Source organism: Microcebus murinus, chromosome 12, assembly GCF_040939455.1.
Source record: "Microcebus murinus isolate Inina chromosome 12, M.murinus_Inina_mat1.0, whole genome shotgun sequence".
In the NCBI taxonomy this organism is placed as follows: Eukaryota; Metazoa; Chordata; class Mammalia; order Primates; family Cheirogaleidae; genus Microcebus; species Microcebus murinus.
In genome coordinates, this window is record NC_134115.1 from 80,737,200 (window position 1) to 80,759,730 (window position 22,531).

General features: G+C 36.4%; 1 protein-coding gene and 1 pseudogene across 1 annotated transcript in view; one reads left to right on the forward strand and one right to left on the reverse strand.

Moving 5' to 3' along the window:
* LOC105875126 (complement C5-like) overlaps positions 1 to 22,531 on the reverse strand; it is a 42,962-nt gene that overhangs the window by 7,837 nt on the left and 12,594 nt on the right. Inside the window, exons 6-16 of the mRNA XM_076009000.1 lie at positions 21,520 to 21,602; positions 19,547 to 19,649; positions 17,825 to 17,939; positions 16,464 to 16,590; positions 15,436 to 15,551; positions 14,754 to 14,939; positions 12,357 to 12,560; positions 11,375 to 11,581; positions 11,135 to 11,284; positions 9,546 to 9,675; positions 1,558 to 1,620 (exon numbers count right to left, since the gene is read on the reverse strand). Coding sequence (XP_075865115.1) covers positions 1,558 to 1,620; positions 9,546 to 9,675; positions 11,135 to 11,284; positions 11,375 to 11,581; positions 12,357 to 12,560; positions 14,754 to 14,939; positions 15,436 to 15,551; positions 16,464 to 16,590; positions 17,825 to 17,939; positions 19,547 to 19,649; positions 21,520 to 21,602 — 1,484 coding nt within the window. The remainder of the gene's footprint in view (positions 1 to 1,557; positions 1,621 to 9,545; positions 9,676 to 11,134; positions 11,285 to 11,374; positions 11,582 to 12,356; positions 12,561 to 14,753; positions 14,940 to 15,435; positions 15,552 to 16,463; positions 16,591 to 17,824; positions 17,940 to 19,546; positions 19,650 to 21,519; positions 21,603 to 22,531) is intronic.
* LOC142874345 (epidermal growth factor receptor substrate 15 pseudogene) lies at positions 4,626 to 6,536 on the forward strand (annotated as a pseudogene).

Genomic DNA, 22,531 nt, shown 5'->3' on the forward strand with positions numbered 1-22,531 from the left:
AGGGGTAGAGCCAAGGCTGAAGCCAAAAGGTAGTATCATGAGGTGATAAGGCCGTTGGACCATAGAACAGAAGGTCTGTTCCTCTCCCAGTCATTTGGACTTGGCAAGATAACTAAGTTTTTCAGAAACTCACTTTGCCATGTTAAAATGATGATTATAATTTCTGTCCAGCCTAAGTCAGAATGTGGCTTTGCCAAGAAGAAACTTTAAAAGAATCAATTACTATAAGTTACCATTTATTTTCCTCCTGAACTAAATGCTTTACCAGCATAATCTCATTTAAGTCTCATATCTTGGAGAGGCAGAGAGAAATTATCCCCATTTTGTGGAAGAAGAAACTGAGGCTTGGGTAGATTCAGTAACTTAGCTAACATCATATAGCTATAAATAGTTAACCCAAGACCCAAGCCCAGTTTCTTCACATTGTTTTTGATGTGATACCTTCTAAAACTACTGTTTTGGCAAGTACCTGCTAAAAGAGGGTGGGGGGATGCTTTATTAACATTATCATCATTATTATTAAAGCATAGTATTTGTAACTCCTAGCACTATCTCTAACTCTGGTGTGCCTAAAATTTAAGTGGTATATAAAAATTTGTTCTTTCTGGTCCATCTTCCATATAATCTGGATAGGATACTTGGTGTCAATATCAATATACAAAACAAAAGAGGTAGTGTCCAGTATAGCATGGTGGCTAACAGTGCAGTGAGCTCTGGTATCAGTCTAACCTAGGTTTAAGTTCTGCCTATGCCGCTTACTACCCCATGGTATTAGGCATATTACTTAATTTTTCTTTCTCTTCCTTCTTCCCTTCCCTCCCCTTCTCTATCTCCTCCCCTCCCCTCCGGCGATCCCCTTGCCTCAGCCTCCCCAGTAGGTGGGACTACAGGCATGTGCCACCACATCCACCTAATTTTCTCTATTTTTAGTAGAGACAGGGCCTTGCTCTTGCTTAGGCTTGTCTTGAACTCCGGAGCTCAACCAATCCTCCCACCTTGGCCTCCCAGAGTGCTAGGATTACAGGCGTGAGTCACTGTGTTTATCCATGCTACTCAATTTTTCTGTGCTTCCATGTTCTCATCTGGAAAATGGGGATAATAAGAGTACCTACTACATGTGATTGGTGTGAATATTCAATGAGAAAATCAATGGGGCTTCAACACAGCTTGGCACATGATAAGAGATCAATTAGTGTTGGCTACTATTATTATCCTAAAGTTCATCAGACCTACCTTTTGTAAGAATTTAATGAAAGCCATACATTTAATTGCTGAATGAGCTATTCTCATAAAGAGTAAAATATATAAGACAATTAATAACTGATGACTCTTTAACTATAGACAATGGACTTTAAGGATACCTATTTCCTTTAGGTTAAAATCATGCTAAATGAATGTGGGTTAATTTGCCTGATTTGCTTTATCCCTCTTGAAAGTAAAGGCTGGCAATGCCCATACAACTTTTCACTTGGTCTTCTTCAATTAGCAAGAATGAGGTAATGTGGCAGATACTGGATTATTCCATCATAACTTCTGGGAAAAAAAACTTTAGAGCACCTAGATTGTCTATTTTCTCTTTCCATTCTCTTCTTGATCTGCGAATTTTCTTAAATGATCCATCTGTTTAAAAAGAGAGAGAGAGAACATCTGTGAGAATAAATGTTTCCATCAAATAATCTAAGTACTCAAAACATTTGCAGAATCACACTGAACACTGAGCATACTGATCAGAGATCATGTTCTATTTCCCACAACAGTTCTGATCTATATCAGTAGTATAAGGATGTACATGATTAGAACAAGCATATTTCTTGGTAGCAGTGTCATTATTTGCTCTTTGCAAACATATTACTTCAAGAAGCTCAAATATGATTTAAAAGAGCAAAAAATGCACACATTTTAAGGTAGTTTGTTCATCTCTTTAAAATATATTTAGTGAGTACTTTCTTCTTCCAGGCAAGGAACACAAAGATCAGTAAAATCCAGTCCCTATCCTTAAAGGATAGCTCAATATCTAAAAACATGAAATAGGGCTGGGTGCGGTGGCTCACGCCTGTAATCCTAGCACTTTGGGAGGCCAAGGCGGGCAGATTGCTTGAGGTCAGGAGTTGGAAACCAACCTGAGCAAGAGCGAGACCCCGACTCTACTATAAATAGAAAGAAATTAATGGCCAACTAATATATAGAGAAAAAATTAGCCGGGCATGGTAGCGCATGCCTGTAGTCCCAGCTACTCGAGAGGCTGAGCTCAAGGATTGCTTGAGCCCAGGAGTTTGAGGTTGCTGTGAGCTAGGCTGATGCCAGGGCACTCACTCTAGCCTGGGTAACAAAGTGAGACTGTCTCAAAGAAATAAAAAAATAAATAAAAACATGAAATAACAGTTCATTCTATTGCTATTATAATGCCTACTGAGTAAAAGAGGAATATTATAGGCTAAATTATGTCCCTCACCCAAATCCATATATTGAAGTCCTAACCCTAGTACCTCAGAATGTGACTATATTTGGAGATGGGTTTTAAGGAGGTATTAATAATTAAGGTTAAAGGAGGTCGTTGGGTGGGCCCTACACCAATATGACTGGTTTTCTTATAAGAAGAGGAGATTAGGACACAGACACACACAGAGGAAAGACTGGATGAAAACACAGTGAAAAGGCAGCCAGCTGTAAGCCAAGGAGAGAGGCCTCAGAAGAAACCAATCCTGTAACACCTTCATCTTGGACTTCTAGCCTCCAGTACCGTAAGAAAACAAATTTCTGTTGCTTAAACCAACCAGTCCATGGTACTTTGTTACAGCATCCCTAGTAAACTAACAAAGGAGGACAGGTCAGTTCTCCAAGGCCATCTTGGGAGTGAGGGCTGAAGGAAGGTGAAGTTTGAGCTTCTACAGCAATTTGGAGAGGAAAGAGCACTATAGGCAGAGGTGTAACAGAACAAGGGCCCCTCTCAGACACCCCAAGGAAATGAATGAGGTTTGAGCACAAGGTCTTTGAAGGAGAAAGAAGAAATAGAAGGATGAAGCCAGCAGGACATGAGAGAGAAGATCCTCTAGCAGTTTAATTCCATCTAAAATAAATTCCATCCTGTAGTGGTAATCGGAATCTGGTTAAGGGTTTTATTCAGAGTGCTGATAAGCTATCAGAACTGTGCAATGGTAGTGAAGGAATGGAAAAAGATATTTCATACAAATGGTAACCAATGTAGAGGTGTGGCTATACTTAGACAAAATAGACTTTAAGTCAGAAGCTGTCATAAAAGACAAAGAACATTATATAATGATAAGAGGGTTAGTCCACCAGAAGATACAACAATTACAGATGGATCCACCATCAGAGTACCTAAATATACAAAGCAAACATTGACAGAACTGAAGGAAGAAATAGATAGCAATACAATAATAATAGCAGGCCTCAATACCTACTTTCAATAATGCATTACAAATGTTTAGGTTACGTAAAAAAAAAAAAAAAAAAATAATGCATAGAACATCCAGATAGAAGATGAATAAGAAAACAGTGGACTTAAACAACACTATAAACCTAACAAACATATACAGAACATTTCAACAACAGCAGCAGAATACACATTCATTTCTAATGTATATGGATCTTTCTCCAAGACAGATTGCACATTAGGTCATAAAGCATGTCTTAAAAAATTTAAGAAGATTAAAATCATCTCAAGTATCTTTTTCTACCACAATGGAATGAAACTAGAAATTAATAGCAGAAGGAAAACTGGAAAATTCACAAATGTGTGAAAATTAAACAACACATTCCTGAACAACCATTGGGTCAAAGAAGAAATCAAAAAGGAAATTAGAAAATATATTGAGACAAATGTAAACAAAATCAGAGCATACCAAAACATGGGATGAAGCAAAAGCACTACTAAGAGGGAAGTTCATAGAGATAAATGCCTATATTAAAAAAGAAAAAAAAGACCTTAAATAAATAATCTAACTTTATGCCTCAAGAAGCTAGAAGAAGAAAAAACTAAGCCCAAATTTAGCAGAAGGAAGGAAATAACAAAGATTAGAGTAGAAATAAACAAAATAGAAAATACAAAACAATAGAAAAATATAGAAGTGGAGTTGATTTTTTAAAAAGATAAACAATACTGACAAACCCTAAATTAGACTAATAAAAAAAGAAAGAAGATTCAAATATATCAAATCAGAAATGAAGGAAGAAACATTAAAACTGATGCCAAGATGGCCGGGCGCTGTGGCTCACGCCTGTAATCCTAGCTCTCTGGGAGGCCGAGGCAGGCGGATTGCTCAAGGTCAGGAGTTCAAAACCAGCCTGAGCAAGAGCAAGACCCTGTCTCTACTATAAATAGAAAGAAATTAATTGGCCAACTGATATATATATATAAAAATTAGCCGGGCATAGTGGCGCATGCCTGTAGTCCCAGCTACTCGGGAGGCTGAGGCAGAAGGATCACTCGAGCCCAGGAGTTTGAGGTTGCTGTGAGCTAGGCTGACGCCATGGCACTCACTCTAGCCTGGGCAACAAAGCAAGACTCTGTCTCAAAAAAAAGAAAAGAAAACCTTAGCAAACCAAATTCACCATGTCAAAAGAATTTATACTATCATCAAGTGAGACATCCCTAGGATGCAAGGATGGTTCAATGTATGATAATAAATTAATGTAATATACTCGATTAACAGAATGAAAGCTAAAAATCATATGATTATCTCAATAGGTAAAGAAAAAGCACTTAACAAAATTCAACGTTCTTTCATGATAAAACTCTCAACAAACTAGGAATAGAAGAAAAGTACATCAACATAATAAAGGCTATATGTGAAAAGCTCACAGTTGACATCATACTTAATGATGAAAAACTGAAAGCTTTTCCTTTAAGATCAGGAACAAGACAAGGATGCCCACTCTTGCCACTTCTATTCACCAATGTACTATAAGTCCTATACAGAGCAATTAGGCAAGAAAAAGAAATAAAAGGCTTTCAAATCAAAAAGGAAGAAGTGAAATTGTCCCCATCTGCACATGAGATGATCTTTTAAATATATAGAGAGATAGTTAATATAATTTCTCATGTTACATGGCTGGATACTTTCCAAGCAGACCTTGTGTGTGTGTGTGTGTGTGTGTGTGTGGTGTGTATACTTAAAGACTCCATTAAAAAAAACTGTTAGAGTGAATACATGAATTCCATAAAATTGTAGTATACAAAATAACATACAAAAATCAGTTGCATTTCTAAACACTAACAATAAAGTATCTATAAAGGAAATTAAGAAAATAAGCCCATTTACAATAGCATCACAAAGAATAAAATACTTAGGTATAAACTTAAAAGATGTGAAAGACTTGTATGCTGAAAAGTACAAAACATTGATGAAAAAAATTAAAGAAGAAAAAATGGAAAGACATCCCATGTTCATGAATTAGAAGACTTAATATTGTTTAAAAAATCCATGCTACTCAAAGTGATCTACAGATTCAATATAATCCCTATCAAAATCCCAATGGAATTTTTATAGAAACAGAAAAAACAATCCTACACTTTATATAGAACCACAAGAAAAGAAAACATGAATAGCCAAATCAATCATGAGAAAGAAGAAGGCATCATATTACCTGATTTCAAAATATTCTATAAAGAGGTTTTTTTGTTAGTAAAATTTTTGCTGTCATATTTGTCTACTCCTCTATCTGTAACCTCAACTTGTGAGCAAGGTGATCCTTTAAAGGATGATCCTTTTGGGAAAAATGATCCATTTGGTGGTGATCCTTTCAAAGGTTCAGATCCATTGCATCTGACTGTTTCTTCAAGCAGTCTTTCACTGATCCTTTTGCCACTTCAAGCACTGACCCTTTCAGAGTGCAGCCAACAATAGCAGTAATACATCGGTAGAAACAGTGAAGCACAATGATCCTTTTGTTCCTGGTGGAACAGTTGTTGTTGCAGCAAGTGATTCAGCCACAGACCTCTTTGCTTCTGTTTTTGGAAATGAATCGTTTGGAGATGGATTTGCTGACTTCAGCATATTGTCACAGGTCAACAATGAAGATCCTTTTAGTTCAGCCACATTGAGCTCTGTCAGCAATGTGGTTATTACAAAAAATGTGTTTGAGGAAACATCAGTCAAAAGTGAAGATGTACCTACCCCCAGCACTGCCACCAAAGATCGGTACTCCAACAAGACCATGCCCACCACCACCTGGGAAAAAACCCATCAACAAATTGGATTCTTCTGATTCCTTTAAACTGAATGATCTATCTCAGCCTTTCCCAAGCAGTCTTAGCCCCAAAGAAAAAGATCCTGATATGTTTTGTGATCCATTCACTTCTTTTACTACTACCACTACCAATAAAGAGGCTGACCCAAGCAATTTTGCTAACTTCAGTTCTTATCCCTTTGAAGAAGACATGATTGAATGGGCCAAAAGGGGAAGTGAGAGAGGAAGAGCAGAGGCTTGCCCGACTGAATCAGCAAGAGCAAGAAGACTTAGAACTGGCTATTGCACTCAGCAAATCTGAAATACCAGAAGCATGAAGAATTCTTTTGTCCTTTGTCAACAATGCAGTACTCTTCTGCCTGAATACTGAAGCTATTTACACTATTTACAGTGTGTATCAAAACTACCTATGAGCATAGGAATACAAAATGTTTGAGATTCCTGTAAATGTGACAAAATTTTAGGTTGTTGTTGTTTTTGTTTTCTTTTTTTACTCCATTTCAGTTTTGTCACTTTTATTACTTGTAAAAGCAGCAACCCAGTCAGATAACTTCACTGAGGCCCCTGCCTATGCTATTTTTACTTGTAAAGCTAGAACACCCAAGCTTCTGCCTTCTGGATTGGATTCTTCTGATCTGGAATATAGAGAAATAGTTTTACCCTCTGCTGCCCTTGTTCTGTAGTTATTCTGATGATAGCCAGTGGGGTTCTTAAAGTTTGCAGTCTTCTCCCCTGATTTGAATGGTTGAGAGAGGGTAAGAGAAAGAGCATCTTATTTCTTTTATGATCGGTGAAAATTGGCTAGTTTAAAGTGCAGTTTTGTACTTCTCATAGGAAAAATACTGTTTGTTTTTAGAGACAAGGAAAAATATTTCAATATTGCTATTGAAAAAGGGATGCTTTAGGTTGAACCATTATAGATTTAGATTTGATCTCTTCTTAAATAAAAATGTTAAAGCTTAAAAAAAATTCTATAAAGATACAGTAATCAAAACAGTTTAATAATGGCATAAAGAAAAACATATAGACCAATGGAACAGGAGAGAGGGCCTACAAATAAATCCACATATATACTGTCGACTATCTTTGACCAGGGTGCCACGAATACATGATGGGGAAAGGATAGCTTCTTCAACAGTGTTGGGAAAACTAAATGACCACATGCAAAAGAATGAAATTGAACTCTTGTCTTACTCTATATACAAAAATCGACTCAAAATGGATTAAAGACTTAAACATTAAACCTGAAACTGTAAATCTACCAGAATATAGGACAAAAGCTTCATGACATTGGTCTTGGCAATAATTTCATGAATATAACACCAAAAGACCAGGCAACAAAAACATAAATAAATAAATGGAACTATATCAATCTAAAAAGCTTCTGCAAGCAAGGGAAACTATCAACAGAGTGAAAAGGCAAAAAATATGTTCATGTCTTTTGCCCACTTTTTAATGAGGTTATTTGGTTTTTTCTTGCTAATTTGAGTTCCTTGTAAATTCTGGATATTAGTCCTTTGTTGGATGTATAGTGTATGAATATTTTCTCTCATTCTGTAGGTTGTCTATTGACCCTGTTGATTATTTCTTTTGCTCTGCAGAAACGTTTTAATTTAACTAAGTCCCATTTATTTATTTTTGTTGTTGCAGTATTTGCTTTTGGGGTCTTAATTATAAATTCTTTTTCTATGGCAATGTCCAGAAGAGTTTTTCCTAAGTTTTATTCTAGAATTTTTATGGTTTCACGTCTTACATTTACGTCTTTAATCCATCTTGAGTTCATTTTTGTATATGGTGAAAGATAGGGATCCAGTTTCATTCTTCTGCATGCAGCTACACAATTTTCCCTAGCACTATTTTTTGAATATGGTGTCCTTTCCTGAGTGTATGTTTCTTTCTGCTTTGTCAAAGATCAGTTGGTTGTAGGTATATGGTTTTATTCCTGGGTTCACTATTCTGTTCCATTGTGTACAAATAACCAAAAAAAAAAAAAAAGACAAAAATGCTCAACATCCCTAATCATCAGAGAAATGTGAATTAAAGCCACAATAAAATACCACATTACCCCCATTAGAATGGCCATTATTAAACTAATAGATGTTGGTATGGAAGTGGTGAAAAGGGAACACTTATATAGTGTTCGTGGGAATGTAAATTAGTACAACCTGTATGAAAAACAGTATGGAGATTCCTCAAAGAACTAAAAGTAGACCTACTATTCAATCCAGCAATCCCACTACTGGGTATCTTCCCAAAGGAAAAGAAGTCATTATATCAAAAAGACACCTGCACTTGTATGTTTATTGCAGCACAATTTACAATTACAAAGATATGAAACCAATCTCTGTCCATCAACTGATGAGTGGATAACGAAAATGTGGTCTATATATATAAACATGTATATACACATATAAATATAAATAATACGGTATAAGTATATATACACATACATATATATATATATAAATCATATATAAAAATGAATGAAATAGTGACTTTGCAGCAACTTGGATGGAACAGGAGACCATTACCCTAAGTGAAGTATCTCAGGAACAGAAAACTACTGCCTGTTCTCACTTATAAGTGGGAACTAAACAATGGCTATACATAGTCACAGAAAGTGGTATAATGGATATTGGAAACTAAGAAGGGGGATGAACGATCAAAAATTACCTATTGGGTACAATGTACACTATTTGGGTGATGGGTACACTAAAAGCCCTGACTTTATCACTATACAATTTATCCATGTAACAAAAAATACTTGTACCCACTAAATCTATAAAAAGAAATAATATGCATATATATATACACATATATACATAGATACATTTTCTTTATATATTATATATAAAAAGAAAATTCTGCAATATGTGACAACATGGTTGAACCTTCAGGATATTATGCAACGGGAAATAAGCCAGTCACAGAAAGACAAATAATGCATGATACTTACATGAGGGATCTAAAATAGTCAAATTCATAGCATCTGAGAGTAGAATGGGAGTTGCCAGGGGGGTGAGAGGTAGGGAATTGGAAGTTACTAATCAAAGCACATAAAGTTTCAGTTAAGCAAGATAAATAAGCTCTAGAGATCTGCTGTAAACATTGTACCTGTTTACAAGGTACTGTACACTTAAAAATTTGTTAAGAGGGTATATTTCATGTTGTGTTCTTATCACAATAAAGTAAAAATTTTTAAAAAATTTATAAAACACAATTATGCCATAAAAGCAGGGAGAATTTCAAAGAAGAACGAATGCAGGGCCAGAAAGAGCACTTTACTTTCATAACAAGAATATTCACGTTACTTGGTTAAAAACAGAACTAATTACCATTTTGTTGCAAGTCCTCTGCATTTGCATTGGTGATGACAGTGAGTCCTGCCAAGTAGAACACTTCAGCGTTGTTCCTGCCACCACCTGCTCCATAGCTCTGGTCACTTTTATCTAAAGCTTGAAACACCTATTCAGAAAGGAAATCATTCCCCCCAAGGCATGACAGTCAGTGGCTGTTACAGGATTATCTGACTTGTAGATAATGTTAATTACAAGTCATTCATTTATTAAATGATAAAAATCTAATTCTCCAGTTTCCACAAACATTTCTTCCTTTCCCTAGTTTTCATCCTATAGATTTACAAAAACACTTTATTCAAAATTCACTCAAGAGCTAAGCCTTCAGGATATAACTCTGATTTGGAAGTTCTTAGAAAATGATTTATACTCTCCTTTCTTGAGGCTTTATACATGGAATTAACTAATAAAATATCCTTTGAAGGAACAAATGAATGTATAAATAAGTAAATGAAATACTCACTACCCCTTATGGTTCTTTTCCATCTCTAGTTTCTAAGAGAGGTATGAGATCCTGAATTTCATTGCTCCACCCAAGATGAAGTAGAGCACAAAAATACGTCAGAATATGCAATGAATTATTTTTGATGAATAGGGTTGACTCCTCATTAGAGTTTGTGACCATGGCCCATGTGACCCATGAAAGTGATTCTCTGTGATTGGGAGTAGAAGGGAGAGAGGTGGCTGGGGGAGGGCTGCGGAGAGGGGAAGTTAACAGCTGTGACCGAGATTACTTTTTCATGTGCATCCCTACAGTCTCCCACAGCATGTTCCTGTGTTCCGCCCTCCTCTCTGTCACCTCTCCAGTGGATTCCATACACTCAACTCACCAGAACTCCATTCCCTGGAGTGGATAAGTAATTTAATTTTTTTGTATTAGTTTAAAAGGTGCCCTCTCTCAGGGTTAAAAAGGTTATTGCTTATTCCAATTAATGATTTAGTAAACAAGATGATGCTAGCAGTCACTGAAAGGAAGATAGTTTGGAACTGGTGGCATTTGAAGGTTTGTTTCTGAACATGGGTTTAATAATGTTTGAGTTTATTCCTGCAGAAGACTGAATTTTAGCATTTCATTGAAGATATTCCCAAATAAAGTGTGTTCACATAATACAAAATGAATCAGAGAATAAATTAAGTGGATAATTATCCTTTATATATCTCAGGGGATAACTTAAAAGAGGTAAAATCACTGGATTCTTCTCTGTGCTGTTCTATTCAAGCTGCATTCACCTAATATCTCTTTGTTTTCCTTATTGATATCATGGGGACTACACTTCTAAGTTCTCATACTATCTTTATTATTAGTACCCATGTCATACGATTGTGGTGAATATGCAATAAGACAATAGGTATAAAAGCCTTAGAATAATGCTCAGCACATAGTAAGTTCAATAAATATTAGCTATTAATATTATTAATATTATCCTTAAATCTAGCTGAGAAGACAAACGTTGGTATAGTTGCATCTTTTTCTTTTATTCTTCTCCCATGACCAATCCATGAAACCCTGGCCTCTTGGTCCTGAGTCATGTCATGCACCAGTAACCACAGCATTTACCCTACTTAACTCTTTCCATGGGATTTTTGCTTCTTCCTTGGATGCCATATATAACACTGTCCACTGCTGTTAATGCTACCCACGATTCTGATTGAGTTTCCATAATAAGAGATATAGCTTCACCTGGAGAATGTACATCTTTATTTGGAGACAGATGGATCTAAAATTCATTGAAAAAAGAAAGTATCTTAGTATGCAATTAAATAGTCAATCAGGAGGAACTCAGACTGGAGGAGTATCTGTGTCTCACCTGGAGCCGGTTGCCACACTTTTCTTCAACATTTAGGCAGACTGAATCAGACACTAATTCTGTCTGTTCTCCTATGATGATGTAATAAACCAAGAGATGGGCCGAAGGAACCATGTGCTGAGTTACGGAAACATTTAAATGCTGGTAAGATGAACCTGGGAGTTTCTTCTCTGTGCCAAAGTGTACAATTTTCCCCTTAGATGAAATCTGAAAGTACATAGCAACAAATAAGCATCAGAATGAGCTTGAAATTGGCTTAGTAATTGGGCAGATGATAAAGAGAACAGAATTAGTGTTCATTGATCATCTACTATGCATCAGGAACATATACTTGAACATATTCAGTTTTCATAGTTGTGTGTTATAGTTTTACTGATTCCATTTAGTAAGTATAGAAACTGAAGCTCATAGGTGACAGAGTATGAATCTGAACCTTGATCTTCCTGACTCAAAGCCCATGCCTTTTCCAACATATCATGCTACCATTCTTCCTAGTTTTTATTTTAAACAGCAATGAATAATACCTGAAATCACAATATCCATTCTTAAGCATAATACTTGGATTCTTCCCTTTGTAAATAGGCATATTCTTAAGTAACACTGGTGAGGCCTAGTGGTCTGTTCTTTGGTACTGCTTTGACTGGCCATGAATCATTGCTGAGGTCACTGACTAGTCTGGAGACTGAATGAGTGCTCTGGTGAAACCCTTGGCATCACGTCATGTAAAGAATATCAATCTAGGGGGCAGACAATCTTGAATGAAATCCTAAACCTACCACTACTTGTGAACACTGCAGGATATTCAACTTTTCCAATCTGTTTATAACCATAGCACTTTAAAAACCATAAAGTGCTATGTGAGTTCATTCATTCACTAAATATCAGTTGTGTCAGGTAAAGAGTCATTTTAAGGATTATTTGTGTAAGTAAAGAAAATGTTGCACATAGAGGACTAGATGCAATAACATATTATTGAACTTACCAAGTAGTTGTAGTGTGTAATTTTGTCAACATACGGACTTTTAGGTGTGATAGTTATACTTAGATGTTCTCCCACAAGTAAACTCTTATAATTGTCTGTCCAGCTAAGGGAAAGGAAGCTTTGGCTGGGTGATGAGTAGGTCACTGCTTGATAGTCACTGCTGGCCTGATATTCTTCCGGAAGGTCTGGGTCATCAGTTCTAACCTAAACAAGATAGTGCCAAAAAATGTAAAACACTGATGCTTAACTTTGTATCAGCGATGATGGTGATTGTAATAGGCTAATGCTTGTCTAGCATTCACTTAGTTCTAGGCCTGCTTCTAAGTGCTTGACATATATAAACGTATCTATACACCTTATAAATCTTTGGACTTCATAACACCTAATTTAAAGGTAAATTAGCATCCCACTGCCTAACAACATGGTAAGCTATGTTACTGAGTATTTACAGAAAGGCTATTGATTTAAAAATAATCAAATTAGCTATGAAAATCTAGGCTACTACTACAGAAGAGTTCAGTGAAGTCAAAGGAGAGAAAAGATCCTAGATCTAGAGTTGACCTCTTTCTCAAATGACATGCCAACTTACTGACATATTTCCTTTTGCCACAGGCTGGCAGGAACTAGGAATCTGGGGAGAGGGAAATGTGGGGAAGTATATGTTAATAACTTTTTTTTCAAAGTGGTGAGCAAGTAGCACTTTTAAAAAACTAACAAATAAAAATTGTATATATCTATGGTGTATAATATGTTTTGATACATGTATACATTGTGGGATGGCTAAATCAAGCTAATTGACAGACCACTACCTCACATACTTACCATTTTTTGTGATGAGAACACTTAAAATCTACTTTCCTAGCAATTTTTAAGTATACATTTTCATGAACTATAGTTATACAGTGATATTGTATAATAGATCTCCTGAACTGAGGGGGGAGCTTAACAACTAACCTAGGTGAAATTTTGTATCCTTTGACCAAAATCACCCCATTCCACCTTCCCCCTCAGCTCTTGGTAACTATCATTCTACTCTGCTTTATGAGCTCGACTTCTATAGATTCTACAGATAAGTGAGATCATGTGGTATTTGTCTTTCTGTGCCTGGCTGGCTTAGTTCATTTAACATACTGGTAATGTCCTCCAGACTGGACACAGTGGCTTATGCCTGTAATCCTAGCACTCTGGGAGGCAGAGGCAGGCAGATTGGGAGGCCGAGGCAGGAGGATCACTCAAGGTCAGGAGTTCGTGAACAGCCTGAGCAAGAGCAAGACCCCGTCTCTACTAAAAAATAGAAAGAAATTAGCCGGGCATGGTGGTGCATGCCTGTGGTCCCAGCTACTCAGGAGGCTGGGCAAGAGGATCACTTGAGCCCAGGAGTTTGAGGTTGCTGTGAGCTAGGCTGACACCATGGCACTCTAGCCTGGGCAACAGAGTGAGACTGTGTCTCAAAAAAAAAGAAAAAAAAACATAATGTCCTCCAGATTCATCCATGTTATCACAAACGACAGGATTTTCTTCTTCTTTAAAGTTAATGGTATTCCATTGTGTATATATACCACAGAGATTGAAGTATCACATGGTAGTTTTATTTTTAACTTTCTGAAGAACCTCCATACTGTTTTCCATGATGGCTACGCTAATTTACATTCCCACCAACAATGTGCAAGTGTTCCCTTTTCTTCACATCCTCACCAACATTTGATATCTTTCATCATTTTTGATAATAGCCATTCTAACAGGTATGAGGTGATAGCTCATTGTGGCTTTAATTTGCATTTCCCTGATGATTAATGATACTGAACTTTTTTTATATAGCTTCTTGGTCATTTGTATGGTAGAGGGCAAGCTGGGGATTACTGGTCTAAAACTGAGGCTATAAGAAGAGAACAAATAAGAAAAATTAAAAGCAAGGAAACAGGAAGTGATAGAGGCCACAATAGATTATTTAAAGAAAAAGACAATGGTCAATTGTGTTGAGTATCTTAGAGAAGGCAAGAAAGGTAAGGACTGAAAATGTGAAAGGGGAAAAGGGAATGCAGGCAAATCTTTAACGGAATTCACAGGTGAAGGGGGAGAGATGATAATAGCTGGAAATAACGGATAAGAAAAGATTCCATTTGTATTCTTCGAGTTCTTATTCTAAGTTATCCAGATTTTGATAGTCTTGTGTTTGGCACAAGAAGAGAAAATTATTTCCTAAATACAAAATTGATAGACTCATACCCTTTATGGAATGTTCAGCACACTAAATTGTATTTTCTATGTCCATAGGTCAAATGTTTCAGAGCATTTCATTAGACTTACACATAAAATCTTCCCTATCTGTCCTGTACACTAGCTGCTACACAGACTGTGGCAATATTAGAAAATACAACAAATGAGAATTTTGCTCACGTGAAACTCTAGTGCTGTCACATCAGTAGGAATGTTAACCACAAATGAAGCTACTCCATTATGATAATCTGTTGTACTTTTCCTTAGATCGACATCTGTTTTCTCCTGAGTTTTGTTAACTGTTTTTGCTTTCAAGGTTATTGCAATCCCTCCTACAAAATGGGCAAAGACATCCTTCACTTGCACCTGTTGGACCAAATTCATTTCAACAGTTAATATTCTTTTACAACAATAAAATCCTAAAATAATTCCCTCCTTTGTGCTTGTGCACAAATTTGGTAGGATTTAACTCAGTAGTCAAATAGGATTGTCTTAAGGTTGTATTGTTATTACTTCAAGCATATATGATATGAATTACATTTAATTCAATTCAATGTCTAGTTATTAAATGTTTAATAAGGGCAGGACACTATTCTATGTACTTGTACATAAGCCACTGGGTGGGTGAAATTATTACCAGGCCTGGATCTGGGCTCTTGTTTTCTACCACAGCCTTGGTGGCTGCCTTGTTCTATTCCTCACCACCTATCCAGACCCAGTCTCTTCTCCATTTAAGTGTCTACATCAGAGGTCACAAAGAACAAGATCTCTCTAAAATCCTTTTCCTCTGTCCTTCCACAGATGAAGTAACCTACCAGTAAATGGGGAAATACAGCCATATTAGATTTTCTAATCATCTAACCTTGATGGAATATGGAATCCCCGGCTTCAGGAAAAGAGGTGTAGCAACCAAATTCAGTTTGTAGGGAAAGAGGACGTATTTGACATCAATTACTTTGGTTTCTTTGAAGAATCCACCTAATGGAATAACACACATTGCTTTAAGAATTTGGCAAGTACAAGGTAATACTGTGATCTTTGTGGGTACCCACTCTGTTCCTATGTATCTCTTTATTTGGATAAGGACAAGCCATTCATCCAATCTTTGGTCATTTTGCATGCAGTTATTAATCTAAGTCTAGATGATTGCTGTGGTCGCTCTAGAAAATCCCGATCACTCTGTGAACCAGTAAAGCACTGTTTGCAGGAGGTTGGAAAGATGCCCATTCATGTGTTTCAACTACAGTGTCCTGTTCCAGACCATTTGTCAGATCATTTATTCCATTTTTTTCCTTTTAATAACCAGAACAGAGTCTCATGCCCTCAAGTGGTTGACAATTCAACCACTGAACCAAAAGTTCAGTATCTAACAATAAGTGGTTAGAAGACACACTCACATGTGAAACAGCTGGCTCTTATTTCCAAGGCAACATTCAAGCAAATACCAGGTAGTATGGTAAAAGATACATGTTAAATATTTAATAATATGTACGCTAACACTCAGATGACTTGTGGATCCCCTCATGATGTGAGTAATTTTACCATCTCATTTGTTTGTTGTAAGTAAAATTTTATGGTACCAGTATTACCTGTTCTTTTTAATAACATAAAAGGTCCTGAATCATGTCGTGGTGAAAAAAAAAAAAAAAAAAAAAAAAAATAACATAAAAGGCTATCCCATGTATGTGGGAGTAGGGGGTCACCACCACATAAAGATGTCTTTGTGAGCATTTCTCCTACACAGAGCTGGTGGACAGTATTTTGGTAGACTGTATCTGGCAACTGTACTTTCCCAACATTGCACCAATAATAAGTTCCAGGTTTCTATCCAAATTTTGGAATAAGAAAGAACTGTGAGAAGTGAATTTATAGATTAGTTTAGGAACTCACCTGTACTTACTTGTACTTTCACAAAAATACTAAGGTACTTGTTATTTAAGTCTTCTAGACTTTTATATGACAGGTTTTTAATTGCCTTTAAAGTATTAAAATTGATTTGTGCAACTCCATCAACCAGCTGTTTTTCAAAAGGGGGACAAAAAGGTAGAAGCTATATTAGAGAAGAACTCAGAGAGGAAATAACAAATTTTGAAGATTTTATCAGCCAGCAAAATCTTTACTTGGCAATGACATTGTGGTTACAGCTAATGGTAATACAAAGTGTAAACTCAATCCTATGAGGTATACTTATAATTTATTAATATTTAGGTCATTTATTTTAAGCCCAAGCCCTCAGACCATATTGTAGGATCATGGAGAAAGAACCCTGGGTGAGACTGAAAATCTCTGATTCAAAATTGTGTCTCACCCTGTTCAGAGTCTGCAGCTATAATTTGGGTATCATTATCTACCTGATGGAACTTTATCTAAAATCCAGGATGTCATGTTGATAAAAAATAAGACTGCCTAGACCTACAATTTGATCCAGCAATCCCATTACTGGGTATATACCCAAAGGGAAAAAAGACATTTTATAAAAGAAGACCCTTACACCTAAATGTTTATGGCAGCACAATTCAAAATTGCAAAGATGTGGAAACAACCCACATGCCCGTCAATACATAAGTGAATTAATAAAATATGTACATGTATACTATGGATTATACATATGGCTGAGTAACAGTCATAAAAAAATGAACTAATACCTTTTGTAATAAGGTTCCTAGATGGAACTGGAGACTATCCTTCTAAGTGAAGTATCGCAAGAATGGAAAAACAAACACCACATGTACTCTGTATTAAATTGGAACTGAATGATCAACACTCAAATGTACATATGGTAGTAAAATTCAATGGAAATCAAGCAGGTGGGAGAGGGGAAAAGCGAATGGGTAAATTCATATCCAGCAGGTACAATGCACACTATCTGGGAGATGGATGCACTTATACCTTTGACTCAAACTGTACAAAAGTAATTCATTTAACCAAAACATTTATACCCTTGTAATATTCTGAAATAAAAATAAATAAATAAAAATAAATGAATACCAAAAAATAAAACAAAATAAAATAAAAAATAAGACTGCTTTGGAAAGTACATTTTGTAAACTCAAGCCTCCAATTGAAGACAAATGGCACTGTGACTTACCTGCTTCCACCCGTGCAATCTGCCCAATCCCAAAGTACTATTATTTGGGTTTTTTTTTTAGTTCTATGAACACTTGGGAGTAAAAGCCCATTTCTAATCTCTATACTCTGATGAAATGCCCCCAATTTTCCATTTCTGTGAATGCAGCTTGATCTGTTCATACCTGTGTCTTTTGTGTTGCTTTATGCATCCTTTCTTTCCTACTATCATTTAAATCTTTCTTTATTCCAAAAAAGACAGCCACTTCAGCCTCAGTTACATTCTTATTATAAGAATATCTGTCAAAAGAGAATATAATTAACCCCTTTTTGACAAAGCCATTATAGTAATGAGATGTAGATAAAACATAACCATGTGAAATTTGTTTTTTACCCTTGAAATGGTGCTTACATCCAGTTTGGTATTTCATCTTTATACTCTGCAGTGGCAGAGGTAAGGTAGGTATTTTTATTCCTATCAATAAGTGAGAAAACTGAATCTCACAGAAGTGAAAAGAACTTTCCCAACTTCCTACAGTTTTGTGTTTTTTTTAGGTTTTTTTTGAGACAAGAGTCTTACTCTGTTGCCTAGGCCAAAGTGCCGTAGCATCAGCCTAGCTCACAGCAACCTCAAACTCCTGGGCTCAAGCGATCCTCCTGCCTCAGCCTCCTGTAGCTGGGACTACAGGCATGTGCCACCATGCCCGGCTAATTTTTTTTTCTATATATTTTTTTCTATATATTTTATATATATTCTATATATTTTATATATTTTATTTTATTTTATATTTTCTATATATTTTTTTCTATATATTTTTTCTATATATTTTTCTATATATTTTTTCTATATATATTTTTAGTTGGCCAATTAATTTCTTTCTATTTTTTTTTAGTAAAGATGGGGTCTCGCTCTTGCTCAGGCTGGTTTTGAACTCCTGACCTTGAGTGATCCTCCTACCTCGGCCTCCCAGAGTGCTAGGATTATAGGCATGAGCCACTGCACCCAGCTATCCCACAGTTTTTATGTTCATAGTGAATTAGTGGAGAACTGAGCTTAGGACCCAGGTTTCTTTGTATGGGGCCACACTTCTACTATGACTGTAACATGGTGTGGCAACAACAGGGACAAACTCCCTATTGCTCCTTTTAGCAAAAAGGGTAAAGGCCCCATATGTGCCTTTTGAGTCAAAGAAAAACATGAACTTTCCCTATTTAAATATAAAACAGGGCTGGGCGTAGTGGCTCACGCCTCTAATCCTAGTACTCTGGGAAGCCGAGGCAGGAGGATTGCTTGAGCTCAGGATTTCGAGACCAGCCCAAGCAAGAGTAAGACTCTGTCTCTAAATAAATAAATAAAAACAGGCAATCCAATGTCCCCTTTAGCAAGCAATTTTCCATAGCTCATCTGCCAAGTGCAATTTCTGAGCCAGCTAAATCAATTCTATAATTGCTTTTGGTAATTAAGTTGTGTGATCTCTTAATATTAACTAGGTCACAAATAAGAAATAAGTGAATGTTTTCAAGTTAAATTTTTAAAACTTGAGTAGTGCAGTCACCTGAATTGTCACTATGATATTCAATCTTTAGGATTCTATGAAATAACAAAACAATGGCAAGATTGGAATCAGCAAATAGACTTCAGGCAAACCTCCTTGGACCCACTTGGAGGCAGATAGTATTAACAATGGCAGATAGTACTAATGGCAGATAGTATTAATCACAACAATGCCATTAATCACAACAATGGCAGATAGTATTAATCACAGTATTTGTTACATTAAATCTCAAAATCTTTCACAACATAGGGCCCTAGACAAGTACTACCAATCCAGTCATATTTAATTCTTGAAAAGAGCCCTGTTTTCCCTTCAGGGGCTAGATGAGTCTGAAAACAAAAAGTTTCTTACCTAGCTTTTATAGTAATCTTGAAGTCCTCAAAGTGTTTATGGCTAATGAAATAATTTTCTGGTTCTATTGAGACAGAAAAGTGTGGTTGCACCAAATGTAAACCTAAGCCAGAAAAATGATATGGTTGAAATTATATTTCAAGCAAGAAGCTTTTGGGTACAATAGGACAGGTAAACATTAGCAACATCAATATTCCTGGGAAGCCTCTAGATCTTCTGGTCAGGAATTGATCTCATGTTTCTGCTCTAACAGGAGATTAAAACCACCCATGTTGCTGACAGAGTATGAACTCTATAAGGACAAAGTCCTGATCTTGTTTATCTGTGTAAACCTTGTCCCCATGCCTTTCATATAGTAAGGGTTTGGTAAATGTTTGTTAAACTGGAAATTTCTTGTTTCTTTAGCATCTCTCTTCCATTTCAGTGCTAAAAATACAAGCATAAATCTCAAATTCTCATCTAGGAAAAACATCTAGTTATTAGCTGTAGAAAATTACTTTCTTACAAAAATGAGAATTAGAACAAAGGAAAGTTTTAAACTTTCCATCTCTTTGAAACTATAATTCACAAATAATTCCTTTTTGACTGCTTACGCGAGGCTATGTCTTTTCCTTATGCCTATTCACGAAGTGATGTTAGGCTTCGCAGTTGTATTTACCATGCCCTGGTCTACAGGCTGCTTAACCCAATAGGAGAAGGCCACCCTTTAAAGAGAAGGGAGACTTGGCTCCAGGGTCACCAGAGTAGGTGGTGAGGGCTGGCTATATTAATAGAAAGGCAAAGCCACTGCTCTGCTGCTTCTCTCTCTGCTAGAGGAAATTGCCCTCCAGGGTACAGGCAAAAACAGTAAAGATTTTGTAACTATGAACAGAGTCCAAGAGACTTTAATCAGCAACTCCGAAGTTGAGTTTCATTGCTTCAGAGGGAATTTTGTTACTGTGGTTTTAAAGCATGTCAAATATTTCAAAGTTTTACGTGTGTTTGCTCTCCTCTTCTGCCTCCTAGGTAATTGGTAAATACCTATCTGCCTCCTCATCATTCTGGTGGGCAGAAAAAAATGGCTTGAAAAGCTTAATAACAAGTTAACATGAGAGCATACAAGTTAATGTTCTAGTAAGTTCCTATGAGAGATGAACAGATTTGTGCAATTAATATGAATAGTTCAAAAATAAGGATCCTATGCTTTTTACCAAACATTGTAATTTTCCAAACACACCATTGATTTTTAGGGCTTATGGGAAGGAGCATGGTGGTTGGGTTCAAAGGTGGCATTTGGTTCTCAGTCCAGGCAAAGTGTTTATTAAGAATCTGGACAAGAGGCCCAGCGTGGTGGCTCACGCCTGTAATCCTGGCACTCTGGGAGGCCGAGGCGGGTGGATCATTTGACTTCGGGAGTTCAAGACCAGTCTGAGCAAGAATGAGACCCCATCTCTACTAAAAATAGAAAGAAATTACTTGGACAGCTAAAAATATATAGAAAAAATTAGCCAGGCATGGTGGCGCATGCCTGTAGCCCCAGATACCGGGGAGGTTGAGGCAGGAGGATCGCTTGAGCCCAGGAGTTTGAGGTTGCTGTGAGCTAGGCTGATGCCATGGCACTCTAGCCCAGGCAACAAAGTGAGACATTGTCTCAAAAAAAAAAAAAAAAAAGAAGAAGAACCTGGACTACACAGTCTGTCTAACAGTGTCAGAGAACCATATATCTTACAAGGACATTATCTATTCTTACCCTCTCCTTGGATTTAACCCCCTGTAGAACTATGATGAGGAAAACAAGGCCCAGTGAATTCAATGACAGAATTGAGGTGAACCAGATGGAAAGCCCCAGGTCCTTGGCCTTCTGACTTCCAGTCCACCTCTGTCCACCATACCTCATGCCCCTTCTTTATTCTTTACCAATTTTTTATTCTACACAATTGAGAGCAGATTTTTAAAGCACACATTGGAAATCTCAGTTATTTATAAGATATTACCATGGCTTTTAATTTCAAAATATGCAGTTCCTGTTGTTGTGAAGTCCTCTTTGTATTTTGCTTTAATTGTCCACAAACCGTATCTATGAAAGCAACACATTTAAAATTTTAGGTATCATCAAATAATATATCTTTAATTCACTCAGTGATTGTAGCTAATATTCAAAGGAACACTTAGTATGGGCCAAGTGCTGTTCTAAGTGCTTTACGTGTATTAGCTCATTCAATCCACACACAAATGCTATAGAAAAGGTCATATCATTTTCCATATTTTACCATGAGAAAACTGAAGCCTAGAGAGGTGAAATATTAATAACTTGCTCCAAGGATACACAGCTAGTCGATGGTGAAGCTAGAACTCCAACGTGATCATTCTGGCTCCAAAGTCCTTGACCACAACTTACATGACCCTGACAATAGCTTCAGATTTATGTACAACCTAACTAATGTTAGATGTTTTAAAATTATAAACAAAAACACTTCAAGAAAAATTATAAACACACTAAAATTTATTTTCATGTTACCGACTCTCATTTAATTAGAAAAATATTTTTAATTTAAAGCATTGATTATTCAGTTGATAAACCAATCTTGAAGCTTAATCAAACTTATATCAATAAATAGAATACTGTATACAACATGGTTTGCCAGAAAATCAGAACTACATTTCTAGGACCATTTGATCAGGTTAAACTTACAACTTTAGGCCAGCATGAAATTATTTTTAGAGGGGCAGTATGATAGAAGCAGAAAGCAAGGATGAACTTTACCCTCAAAGAGATCTAGGTTCCTACTTCAGCACCCACCCCCTTTTTAATGGTTGTATGACCTTGAAATAGGCCTATAAATTTCTCTGAGTCTTAGTTTACTTATCTTGAAAATTGGAATGATAAAGGAACCAGCAAATGCTTGGCACATAGTAGGAGATGCGTAAATGTCAGTTCCCTTACATTTTTGAAGTGTTACATTTTCAAGGATTTATGCAATATAAAAGACCCAAATCATATTTCAA